General features: G+C 34.5%; 1 protein-coding gene across 6 annotated transcripts in view; it reads right to left on the bottom strand.

The window, feature by feature from the left end:
* Positions 1–12,868, bottom strand: part of CHD1 (chromodomain helicase DNA binding protein 1Z) — a 49,407-nt gene that overhangs the window by 23,476 nt on the left and 13,063 nt on the right. For 4 of the 6 annotated variants that reach the window (XM_046905239.1, XM_046905242.1, XM_046905240.1 and 1 more), the window contains exons 3-14: positions 12,344–12,548; positions 11,362–11,466; positions 10,071–10,138; positions 8,028–8,177; positions 7,461–7,729; positions 5,752–5,977; positions 4,907–5,007; positions 4,489–4,667; positions 3,084–3,211; positions 2,363–2,579; positions 1,660–1,749; positions 657–847 (exon numbers count right to left, since the gene is read on the bottom strand). In XM_046905239.1, coding sequence (XP_046761195.1) covers positions 657–847; positions 1,660–1,749; positions 2,363–2,579; positions 3,084–3,211; positions 4,489–4,667; positions 4,907–5,007; positions 5,752–5,977; positions 7,461–7,729; positions 8,028–8,177; positions 10,071–10,138; positions 11,362–11,466; positions 12,344–12,548 — 1,929 coding nt within the window. The remainder of the gene's footprint in view (positions 1–656; positions 848–1,659; positions 1,750–2,362; positions 2,580–3,083; positions 3,212–4,488; positions 4,668–4,906; positions 5,008–5,751; positions 5,978–7,460; positions 7,730–8,027; positions 8,178–10,070; positions 10,139–11,361; positions 11,467–12,343; positions 12,549–12,868) is intronic. The other 2 variants (XM_046905241.1, XM_046905244.1) reach the window with 1 other exon arrangement.

Raw genomic sequence — 12,868 nt, 5'->3', positions numbered from 1 at the left:
AGTGAAGCATAATTATCCTGTGCTTAACAGACTAGGAGAACTAACTTTAGACTGATGAAGAATGAGTACTAGACCACTAAGACTTTGAAGAAGTCAATGCAATCCATAGGTCAAAGGAAATGAAATGTTGCTAGGTATTTACAAGATGTCTATAGGAATGTAAGCTCTAACATGAGCTCTCATTTATCTTATGTGCAAACAGAGATCAATAAAGAATAAGGTCAATACAGTAATCCCACTGTATTTAAAGCAAAAAGGGAAAATGAGCTACCTGACTTAAACAGAGGATATCAGGCATCTTGGTACAAACTTGCTATTATTGGTAGTATTATCCCAGGAAACAAGATAACCTCAATCTTATCCTATTTCCCCACTGGAAAGATGCACAGATTTTAATAGTAAGGCATTCTTTTGGGTTCTGACAAATATACATTAATCTGTCATTCTTATAAATTGCTATAATTTATAGCAGTAACTACATGAAGAGACAGTTAGCAACAGGACCATGAAAAATAAATGCATCTACCTTACACTGAATAGTTATACTCTCTAACAGTATGTTTACTTCTACTGATTCTCAAATCACTACACTATTACACAATACAAAACTTCAAAGAAGAGAGAATACACGTGTATCACATAGAAATCTTCCTTACTTTTCTGGCATGATGAAATGCAACAAAGACCACAGCTCTTTGAGGGAATTTTGCAGTGGGGTTCCAGTAATCAGAAGTCGATGGTTGGACTTAAAGTCTATTAAAGTCTTGTACAGAAGAGAGTCATCATTTTTTAAACGATGAGCTTCATCAACTCCTATGAATGCCCAATTGAGACCACCAAGGAATGACTGAAAGAAATGGAATAGGGGAATTAACATTTATACAGCTAGGCATACTATATAATTTCTCACATTTCATAACCAAGATAAAAATACCACAACCTTTTTCCTTATATTAATAAAGACAGCTATATGCTTTTAGTAATATTTATGCACATTACTATATTTACCAGACTCTCAGAAAGGCTGTGCAAACATCCCAAAGAAGGATAAAATAAGTTTAAAAGGGGGAAGAAAGAAAAAACAGATCAAAATTTGATCCACGTTAGTTTTCATGATGGGAACAAAAAAGTCTCAGTTGACCCGTTCTCCCCAGCACACACAAACAAATGAAGCCAAAATTTTTTTTACCAATCTTTACAGTGACTATTCCCAATAATTTCCATATACTTTTAGAAAGACTATTGATAACTGTCTACTACCATTATGGAGACAGTGCATATGAATGAAGTAAAATCATACAGGATTCCAGAGCACTGTATCACAGACGTTTGGGGCTAGGGGCTTGGCTCTTTTTCAGTTCTCTGAAGATGCAAGGAAAGCATAGCTCTTTAAGATGGGAGGAGATCATTATAGTAAACAGAAACTCAAGCAAACGGGAACTGGTATCCACTTGATGAAATGGAAAATGGCATAGAACCTCATCACACTTACAGAAATAGTATAAGTGCTTAAAAAGGTTACACTGTTACAGTTCAAAAATGCAAAATCCATCACACCTGACTTTCATTTAATGACTAAGAACCCAATGTATGCAAGTCTACCAGAAGTTCTACACCAGACAAATGATTCCACCTCCCTAAAGAAATACATGTGATTACCTTATCCTTCAGTAAAATTTCATATGTCGTCAGAAGTATGTTAAACTTTAATCGTTTAGTCTGTGGATGCATCCATTCATGAGTCCTTATCTACAAGAACAAAATGAACAGTAAGCTAGAGGAAAAATGTCTGGTTGATTGAAATGAATTCAAGTACTACAGCAATATAAATGTATATAATTTCATTACAAAATAGAAGCACAACACAAAAACATACACAAGATGGAATTTCCAAGCTAAGCCTTTCAAAATAATTGCTAACCTCTTGAATAAATAGAAACAAATTTCTACAAAACACTTTTTTACTTTAATAATAAGATTATAAATACTCAGAAGACAGATTATGAAAACAAACCAAGAACCCTGAGAAAATAAATTATGATCATGGCTGGCCTGCATAAATATTTATTTTTATTTTATCCACCAAATTAATCATATGACAGAAGATAAATTATTTTCAAATATAAGACTACATTTTTAATTCTGCTTATTATTAAGCATGTAGGGAACCTTTCATGTGAATTTATACTGCATGTATATACTGTATATAATGTGAGCTTTAAGTGCACATCTTAAACCCCTTCTGTTTTAGAAAGTATTTGCTCACTCTGAAACAAAATACTGGAAGTTAGCAGAGGACAGGAATACAAAATGAATCAGATATACCAGTTAGACTTTCTAATGATGAAGGGGGGATACTCACCATATTTCTACTAGTTATATCTCCTAAGTAAACTACAGCATTCATCTGAGGAGCCCAAGTTTGAATCTCTCTTTGCCAAGATGTCAAGGTAGAAAGTGGCACGACCAGAAGAAAAGGCCCATACAGTTGATGTTCATGAAACAGGTAGTTCAGAAAAGAAATTGTTTGTATTGTTTTACCCAGACCCATTTCATCTGCAAGAATACAACTATTCCCTCTGAAAAACAAACAAACAAAACAACAACAAACAAAAAAAACAAAGGAAGGTGAAAAGGGAAGGAGAGAAGGGAACGAACACAAAGAAATAAATTATTACATTTTGAGCACCATTATTCAAACAAGATTTTACAATTCTACATCCTGAAGAAGTTTACTTATATACTGTTTCCTTAAACCGAGTTACCAATACTAACAAAAAGCTTCCAAGTATTCCTAAGAAGTCTAAAATAGACTTTGTTTGGTTCTTTTGGCTTTGTAGCTGTAGGTACTTTTGCTTGATTGCTTTTTAGAAATACAAATGACTCCCACACAGAAAGTAAAAGCAAAACAGCAACAGAGCTTAACTGTCTTTTTGACCAAACACGTAAGGACAAGCTTTAGTTTTACATAACGCAAAAACAATCATCTCAGGTGTCAGCTTTCAGCTGTAGGAAGCTAAAAAAAACGTAGACAAAACAATTTTAAAGTTTTACAAACATTTAAAATTTACCAACAGACTTACTTGCACCATGAATGAGCGAGCCAATTCAATCCATTTAACTGATAATCTCTTAACTCCAGACTTTCATGTCCTCCAATGTAAGATGGTTGCTTCTTCAGTGCAACAAATCTTGGTCTCTGTTTTAGAACCTGTCAAAAGCAAACTGAGCCATCAGTCTTAACACTGGTGGAAGTTACCAAAAAGGCTTCCTATAGAAAATGTAGCAGTAGGCATCTCTTGGATCACCACATCTGGTATGAATCCATTACTGAAAACTATGCCATGTAAAAACAATAAGCAATATAAAAACAAAAAGCAATTTGCAAACTGAAATTAGTTTGATTGCTAATTTAGATTTCACATTGGGAATGACCTTAACTCACTCACAAAGTTCACATCCTTTTCAGACAGACCAAAATACTAAGAAAGCCTGTAACTGAATGCCAGTAAAAGAGTAGGGGGTTAGTATCTACAAAAAGCTATCCTTAACAGTGGTATTTGGCCTATATATCACTATACAGCTACAGATATCATCATCCTGAACAAGCTTCAAAACTATTTTGTAATACATATTTCTCAACGCATGAGATTTCCACATTTTTTTACTTTCACAACTAATGTGGTGGTTTAGCTTGAGTCTGTCTGACAGCTAAACTGCCATCCAGCTGCTTGCAAGCCACTCTACCAAGATGGCAGAGAAAACCGAAGCATCACAAGTGAGCCAAACCTGCAGATGAAGATAAATATATTTTACTATGGTGAGGGAAAGAAGAAAGAAGATATAAAACAACAAGAACTAAGAAAGAATTATTTGATAGAAAGCAATCACAGACAGCCTCCAATCAGCAGATCAGCCAGTCTTCAAGGAGTGACCACAGCGTAACTCCCTACTTTTCTCCCAGATTTAATGTTGAGCATGACATTACAAGGCATGGAGCATCTTTTTGATGCTTTGCAGTTTGAGTCTGAGCACTGTTCCATCCTGATCATGTTCTCTTTCAAACTGTTGTCCCCTTCTACCTTACTTCAGGGAGAGGTAAGGGAGGAGTGAGCACAATGAGAAACAAAGACTGCTCTGAAACCACAAAAGCACTGTTCAGCAGCAGCAAAAACATTTGTCCCTTTTCAACATTAGAAAAAAACTTCTTTACCATGACGGTGGTCAAACAAAGCAACAGGCTTCCTAGAAGGGTGGTTGATGTCCCCTGCATGTCAGTGACATTTGGGTAATGCTCTTAATAATACACTTTAACTTTTCCTCTAGCTTGGAAGAGGTCATGCGGTTGGACTACATGACCTCTGAAGGTCCCATTCAACTAAGCTACTCTCTTCTGTTCTCCTCTGTTTTCTTCTATTCTAGTCTAACAATACAACCCAGGCAGAGACAGTACAAATTATTGTAAATCCATTGCAATTATATACTCACCTTGCAGTCCTTAAAGGGAGTAGTCTTGGATTGATTTCTGCTAAAATACTCATCAATGCGTGCCTGAAACTTTTTGGCAATGAGAGCACCATCTTCCCAGCTACATTCTGAGTAAGGCAGACCCTGCCATTTGCAATAGTAGTCCGGATAACCAGCTGCTGACTTTTGATTTGAATGAGCTGCAGAAAAGCATTAGAGATATCAAGTGAATATTTACTTTTGTATTTTAAGACAACACTGAATTTAGGTGATAAGGCAGCATATGCAAGTATCACAGAGCAGAGAATATGACAAATTCTCTTTTGCCAAAATTTTGTTTTAGATTAGAAAAGAAGTTGATGATATTCTAAATTTTTAACTACTAATACAAGCAATGAACAAACAATATTCTCAGCGCTGCTTTAGATTTGTAACATACCAATTATTCTTTCCACTATTTGATATTGTTTGTGCAGATCATCTGTAAGCTCCTGCTGGCAGTTATAATATTCCACATCTTCTGGAGAAGCATTTTTCAGCCTGAAATTGGAATTTATTTAGAACATTTACTACTCTGAGTAGTTCTAAAACTAGGAAAATTAACTCTGAGTGTAAGCATCGTGGAAACACTACTTAGAATGCTTCTTTTAAAGGGGATATAATTTAGACTTCCTACTCCAAAAATATTGCATCTGGGCTTGCTGTCTCATTATTAAAGGCTAAAAATGATTATAAAAATACAGAATTACTATCAGATACATCTAGTGTTAATAATGAAGATAGCTCAGTATAGCTGTTCTCAACAGCAAGCAGCATACTTTATAGGGTATTTTCATGGAACATTATGGAGAGTGGCCTATTTTGTAAGAATTCATCTTACTCAAAGATGCTGAAAATGTCACCAGCATTCACTAAATATATCAAACATATTAAAAAAACCAAAGACTACATTTCAGTTCTAGGTTCTCAAGCTAATATAACTAAATTCATATAACAAGAAATGGCTAAGGCATCATCAAAACATTAATCTCTGCAGCAAGATTCCTACAGAACTGTGATTTCATTTATAATAAAGGTAAACATCAGGTTCAGAATAGCTTACAGGATCATATCAAGGAGGCTTCAGCTTTCAATGTTTTACTCTTCCTGTTGTATAAACAGTGGAAGCCTCATGCTCACAAAGAGGTTAACAGGTCTCAGAAGCAGATTTGTTACAAAACAGTTGTTATGAAATATCAACACTGTTACAAAACAAATAAAAAAAGTTCTCCTAGAAATATTCACCAGCGTTTTGTCTCCTGATCCTTTTTCTTGTAGTTGTCCAGTTTCTTCATTCCTTTAACATTTTGTTGCTTCAGCGTTTCTTCAGTTTCCCAAGTGTTATGGATGTGTGACCAGCCTTTCCATTTAATAAGATACTGTATTTCTCCCAGCTCCTTTGACTTTTCAAACCCAGCATTTGGGTCACCATCTGCCTCAACGGCATAGATGGTGGTTGAGGCACCAGTGGCTGAGGGAGAAATCATAACATAATCTTTAATTAAGTGAGTATTGTTATAAATTAACCAGTAAGAAATAACCTGTAGATAGCATCTAGGGATATCTTTATATGAGCACGAAACATCGTGAATACACACAGCTCTCATGTTACATTTGAACAATTACGTAGGTATGTTAACCCATTCAAAGTAGTCAAAAGAGAATCAATAAAGCAATTAAAACTTCTGTATCTAACCTGTAATATCTAATCTTTTCTCACGAGAATTTTCTTTGAATTCCTGCTTCTGACTGAAAAGGAATGCACCACTAACACTGCTTGTTGTCTTCTCTGCCACATTATTCTTATCTCTGAGCACATAGAAGACATTTGGTATTATGTTTGAAACATAAGTAACTTAGGGATGCTATGAGTCTATTTCTTTTTTAACAAGTTCTACTATATTTCCTGGCTTTGGAATTTTACCTGGGAAAAATATTAAGTACAGTCTGCATCACAGCTAAAGCATCCTAGCCGTAGGGAGCAGGCTTACTTCTGTGAGGACAGACAAGTAAGGACATGAGCCCAAGTGAGCTGCAGTGGTCAGATAAAACAAAGGACAGTGGCAACAGTAAAATAAAGCACACAAGGAGCAACAACATCTGGACAGACTATAAGAAGCTTAGTCTAGAAGACTTTGAGCAGAGCAGTGACACTACACACTCCTGCACTGGGGCAAGATGTGACAGAATTTAGGACAGCATCTGAGAATAAAGTTGAAAGGAAAGAATGCAAGCTTGGATATAGGACCTGTGTACACATATACACAATATTTACATATACATGTATATGCATATACGTAGTTAGAACTCTTAATTTGCAGGCTCAAACTTATAAAGCAGAACTGTGGGACAATGCATCACAGCACCTGCTGGAAATATGAATGCCTACCAGCTTTCAAAATGATACTTCTATATACTTCTAGGAATTCACAAAATAGAGAACTATTGATGTGTGTGTGAACATTGTGTGTTCAACCATTTTGCTGCCATCTCACACAGTGCACTGTATTGAGATAATCTGTACAGCAATGACTGAAATCACTGTCTCAATAGTTTAGTCTTATCAACACAATCTTTCAGAGCTCAGGTTACTGGTCAGCTGTTTATTTGCATTGTTTTCTACTCTTCACTACATACAATTTATACCAATCAAGTACCACTGAACTGTATAAAGAGTAATTTAATAACATGGTATGCATTTAAGCAATATGAATCACTTTATTTTTTTGCTTTCTATGTAGATACACAAACTCTTCAATATTTTACTTTGAAATGCTTAGAACGGGACCTAGAAAGGAACATCCTTATCAATATGTAAACAAAACAACTCTGATATTTTTAAATTACTGTTTAAAAACACTACAGATACTACAACTAGGAAGGCTGAAGTTGTACTTGAATGTGTTCCTTTATCTTAGGAACATTGTTAAACATTAAACACTGTTAAACATTACCTCCTTTTCGGCCAATTCGACTGTCCATAAACTTCTCTATAGTTTCAAATTCATCTTCTTCAGTCTGTGGGACATCCTCTCCACAAACTTCCAGCAAATCATCAGAATCTGTCTTGGTTTCTTCAGCTTCTTTGTAACTAACATTCACTGTTGCCTGGCGACGAGATCCTCTCTTATCATAATCTTCATCATCGTCCTCCTCCTCCTCTGATGAATCAAGTTGCCTCTTCTTCTGTCCTGTGCTCTTTTTCCCACTTTTTGGCTTAATTCTTGAAGACAATAAGATACACACAACAATGATGTATCAAGATGGACAACACAACTCTTATGTGTTGCTTTCTAAACACTTGTATCTCGACTGCCCAGTTACATAACTTTCAATTACAGCAGAGAAAAAAAGACATTCAGTACAAAGTAGCAGTATCATTACTATCTTTCGTAGCTTCAAAAAATTACTTAATTTTAAAATGAATATTTATCTTTTCATTTGCCTGTATAGTAGCAGCACAATACTAAATTGATTTTTAGAAATAGTACCAGAGCACTGAAACACAAAGTATATCTTACCTGCTTGGAGGTTTACGGCTTTTGACTTTGTTTTTTGGCTCATAGTCAGATTCACTTTCTTCACAACTGCTTTTATCCCCATCTTCCTCCGATTCAGAATCAGAACCAGTTCCTGATACTGACCCTGACCCTGACATTTGCCAGTCTTCACTGCACAAATTGAAATACAAAAAAATAACTCACGTTATTTCTTTTTTAAATCAGGTATTCACCCATAGGTGTCTATTATAATTTAAGCATTCTTCACATGGATAAAAATGTTTTTAACAGTTATTATACTTGACAGACAGTTGTCATCACCAAGTAAAAACTGTTGTCATTAACGATAAATAAAAACGCTCAAGGACTTCAAAGAGAGTTAAAAAAAGTTTCCTATTTGATAGAGGTTAAATCTGAAATAGAACAAAAATCTGCATTTCTATATACATTTTGTTTTGAAGAAATGAGTTATGACTAATGTTAAGACACCAAAGTATTTAACAAGTCTAGCTAGAAAGATACATATTTATCTGAACTTACACCACTGAAACCATAAAACCTCGACAATTTACATTCTGGAGGGTCCTACGTTTTCTAATATCTATGTCCTCTGTGGCTCATGTAAAGAATCTGCAACTTTGTCACTGGGACCAAAAAACAGTGCAAAGCAGATTACAGAAACACCCTGAAAGACTTGAACTGCAACTGCTGTGAGAGGCACTGGCTCCTGAAAGATCCAACTTCCCACCCCATAAATCAGAGCATCGAAGCCAGGTAGCATACATACTACAAAAAAGTAAACCAAGCACAGCCTCCCTGCTCCTGCTTAGCTGTTATCTTCTTTGTAACAGAAAAGATGTACCAGCTGATGAATAGTATCTAGTCCCAATCTCTGACTGTCTAAAGGCAAATATAATCTTAATAGCTCCATGAAAAAGAAAAAAAAATCTAATACGCACTGTTGAAAGGTTACTAAATCTTAGAATTAACATCCAAAACAACATTTAGATTTCCTCGACCAAGGTGTTAGAGAAGTACTAATGTTCATCAAAGTTGGTATCCATGACCAGTATTTATGTGGAATTATGTGGACAACAAATACAAAGAACCATCCTCTAAGACTTGCTCATACACTAAGTTACATATGAAGAAATCTTTGATCTTTTTATCAAATAGCAACCAAACATATTTGTTCAGAAGAATTATAGAACAAAATCCAAGAACTGACTATAAGATTACCGTGTCTTAAGCACGTTTTTCTTGTAACAGAGGATGTTACTAGATGAAATCAAATTTTTAATAAGACTGTGAATAATAACTCATCATTAGAAACGTTTACAAAGCTAAGCTTTTCTTGCCATTTTTTTTCAGCTATCATCTCTTTAAGATGATATGCGGAGAACTGCAACGACTTGTTAACTGGAAGAAGAGGAATAACAGAACAAATCAACTTCTATGAAGCATTCATGAAGCACAAGTCACTATGCCTATTCATTTCTCACTGCCACAATGACATGGCATAATCCTGCTCAAAACTTCTGATCTACCACTTAAAAGCAGCTTGATCTCAATGAAACTTACTTTTCTAGTCAGTATAGCTAGTTACTGCCAGAACTATCATCAATTTTATACATTTTAGAGGCCAAAAAAAAAAAAAAAAAAGGAAAGAAAGAAAGAAAGAAAGAAAGAAAGAAAGAAAGAAAAGATTGGCACTAACTAGGAGATTCCAACTTAAATTTCATTGAATTTAATGAACCAATTTCTACATTAAATTTTAGGGAGGCTCTCTAGCTCAAAAACACACTGGAATAAAAATATTTTAGAAATGAAAGCACTAACAAATGTTTTTGAACAATGCTGAAGATGTTTTTGCTCAGAAATGAATATGATAATAGAAATACCTTTAGTTTACTTAAAAAAAATCAAAAGTGCTAATCAAAAATGGGTAAGAATAAAATGAATTAAAAAGAGGACTTAAGCATTTTAGTGTGGAGAAACAAGGCATGAGTTATATGTTGCCATAAGAAACAATGTGACATGATATTACTTATAAAAATATCTTACTCTTTATGCTTTTTCTTCTTAGTTTCACTGGACGAATCATCGGCAGAATCTTCACTACTGGATGAGTCCTGCAGATGAAGCAAAAATACACAATTCATTATCAGAAAAGAATGGAATATTTCTAGTTTTCAGCTCCCATATTCAAACTGTCATCATATTACTCATGTTACACTCTCTTAATCCCCCACAGTGTAGTCATTAATATAAAATAAGATAAGGACTGATGTGGGTATTTCATTTATCCATCTATGAATACATTGTGGCAGCACAACTCTAGGGAAGACCACAAAAAACCAAACTAAACAACAACAACGAAAAACCTGTCTCCAAAACTAACTGCTGTGCTTACACAGAACTGCTTTAAGATGCTCCAAGTTAATCAGAATGATGGTTCTATCAAAATCCTAATAAAATCTCTTGTCCAGGGAAACCTCTACCACATTTCATATTCTGTAATGTTTAAATACCAACTTTGGGAATAATGTTTTATCTTCTTTATACTCCCAGAAAAATAAAAAGAACCCTTTCAAAACTAGATTTTCCAAAACACTATCTAATAGGGATTAAGTTCAGATCATCTATATCCCGAAAAACAGCTTTAGGAAGAAATACTTAACAAAAGCTGTAAATTAATGCTTTAATGATGTGTGATTAGGTTAAGTTTTAATGATGAGTTTTTGTACAAAAACAAATCTAGCCATTGTGTCAACAGTGAATAATTTTTGCAATAAAGGAGGAATTTGCTTTGTAGGTACAATTTCACAGCCATTACTGTCTTTAGAAGATATTCCTACTACACAAAGTTTAACTAATCAATGATCTAGGTTTTTAAATATCTAGAATTCAGGCATGGTTCTTAAAACACAAAAATTCTTTTGTAGTAACAGTAAGAAAAAAAAATACTTAAAAAATGTATCCTACAGTGTTTTTGCACACTGCAGTACCTACGTCTATACAGAAAGAACAGCTGACCAATCTTCAACATTTTTAACTGTCTTTTAGGAAACTCAAGAGACCAAAAATATAATGTAAGTACCACATGACTTGAAAATTTTGCCCACAGAATATGTACCTGAATACACCCATACCAGAGGCTGCTAAAATTTCCCAAGAAATGAGTAGAGATAATTTTACCACTCCTTATAAAAAACGTCAGGTTTTGAACATTACTTTTTTAGACGAACTACAACATACACTTAAAGAATACAGCTTGGCTCTAAAAAATATTCTTATAGCATATGGTACAAGACAGGCAAATTTACACTGTAAAAACTGAATGTGTAATATTCACCTCTTCTGAACCACTGTCTGATGATGCTGCTTTTTGCTGTTGCTGTTGCTTCTTGAGCACTGCTGATCTCTGTACAGCAAGTATGCTTGGACTGGACTTCCAAAACTGAATTGGAATTAAGATGTAAGAGTCAGTTAAACATACTGAAACACGTCTTAAACAAACAGCACCACTATTAAGTCCAAATTCAATTCAATTCTGTGAATAATTAAAAAATCATTTCAAATTACTACATGTGATAGTAATATCAGATAGTGTTTTAAAGAAGTAAGATTTCTTCAAAACAGACTATTATGTAAGAATTGTTAGGATAGTTTTTCCAGGAAGTTTCGCAATAGTTTTGTAGGCACTGTTACTATAAACTACATTTTTAAACTGATCTAGATAAAGCACTTCAGGCCACTTACCTGACAATGTTTTTGCTTCATACAGGAATAGTGAAGTACATGAACAAAAATATAAAATACAATCCATAATAGTCTTCAAACGTTACAACAACTAATATATTACTGACTTTCATACATGTACAGTCTATCACCCAAGAGTGCAGGTAATTTTAGGAGATTTATAAATACCACTTCTTCCCAAACTTAGCAAACTTGGTTACACAAAAAGCCAGTTGTATATAACCTGGAAATTTTTATAGGATCTTTTACTGATACAACGCAATTAAGTATTACAGAAACATTTAAAAAATAAAAAAAAAAGAAATTCAGAAATAGTAACTTTTATCTGATTTTGTCTTCCCTAAGTTCAAGTTTTCGCATAAAAAAATTTAAGCAAGCACGTAACTCAAAATACTTACACAAGTGAGAATTTAAGAGCATCAGTTCAAATACTTATTCATGAGAAAATTAGACAAATGGTTAAAATCTATACACTTTAAAGTATTATGTTTTGTAACGACAATCTCTTTGAAACAAACAGCACAGAGTGTAATTTTTTCCCTCCACCAAGGACTCATCTGTGTATTTTGCTTTACCTCAGATCCGTCAGCTTTCGGAGGTTTAGCTTGAACTTGTTTCTTCTCTCTAGATGTGTCAGACTCTGATTCGGATTGACTGCCTGACTCTGAACCAGATTCAGAGTCACTGCTACCTGACTGGCTGCTACTTCCATCGCTACTGCTTCCAGAGCTTGAACCAGATCCAGAACCTGAAGCTGACCCAGAATCATCATCTGATCTGCTGCAATTAGAAATTAGTGGGATATTACACAATGGCTCCAGTACTGAAAAATAAGTCATCTTGGTGCCACTATGAATGAACTGTTAATTTAGCCCAGATACATATGCAGTACGCTAGTGTATGTAGTTTATTATAAAAGTTGAGAGGAAAAAAAAGTTAAATGAATAAGAAATGAGATTTCATTTATCAAATATGTTTTCTGTAGACTAAAAAAAGCAAAGATAGAACAAGAACATGCAAATTAATATTAAGAGTCAAGCAGGAGAAATTAAGATGATATAAATGTTTCTTACCCAAGCGCTTATCATCCCCATCCCCCA

This window comes from Gallus gallus, chromosome Z (genome assembly GCF_016699485.2).
Source record: "Gallus gallus isolate bGalGal1 chromosome Z, bGalGal1.mat.broiler.GRCg7b, whole genome shotgun sequence".
Taxonomy (NCBI): domain Eukaryota; kingdom Metazoa; phylum Chordata; class Aves; order Galliformes; family Phasianidae; genus Gallus; species Gallus gallus.
Note: the sequence above shows the minus strand (reverse complement) of the source record. Positions and strands in the feature narration are given on the sequence as shown.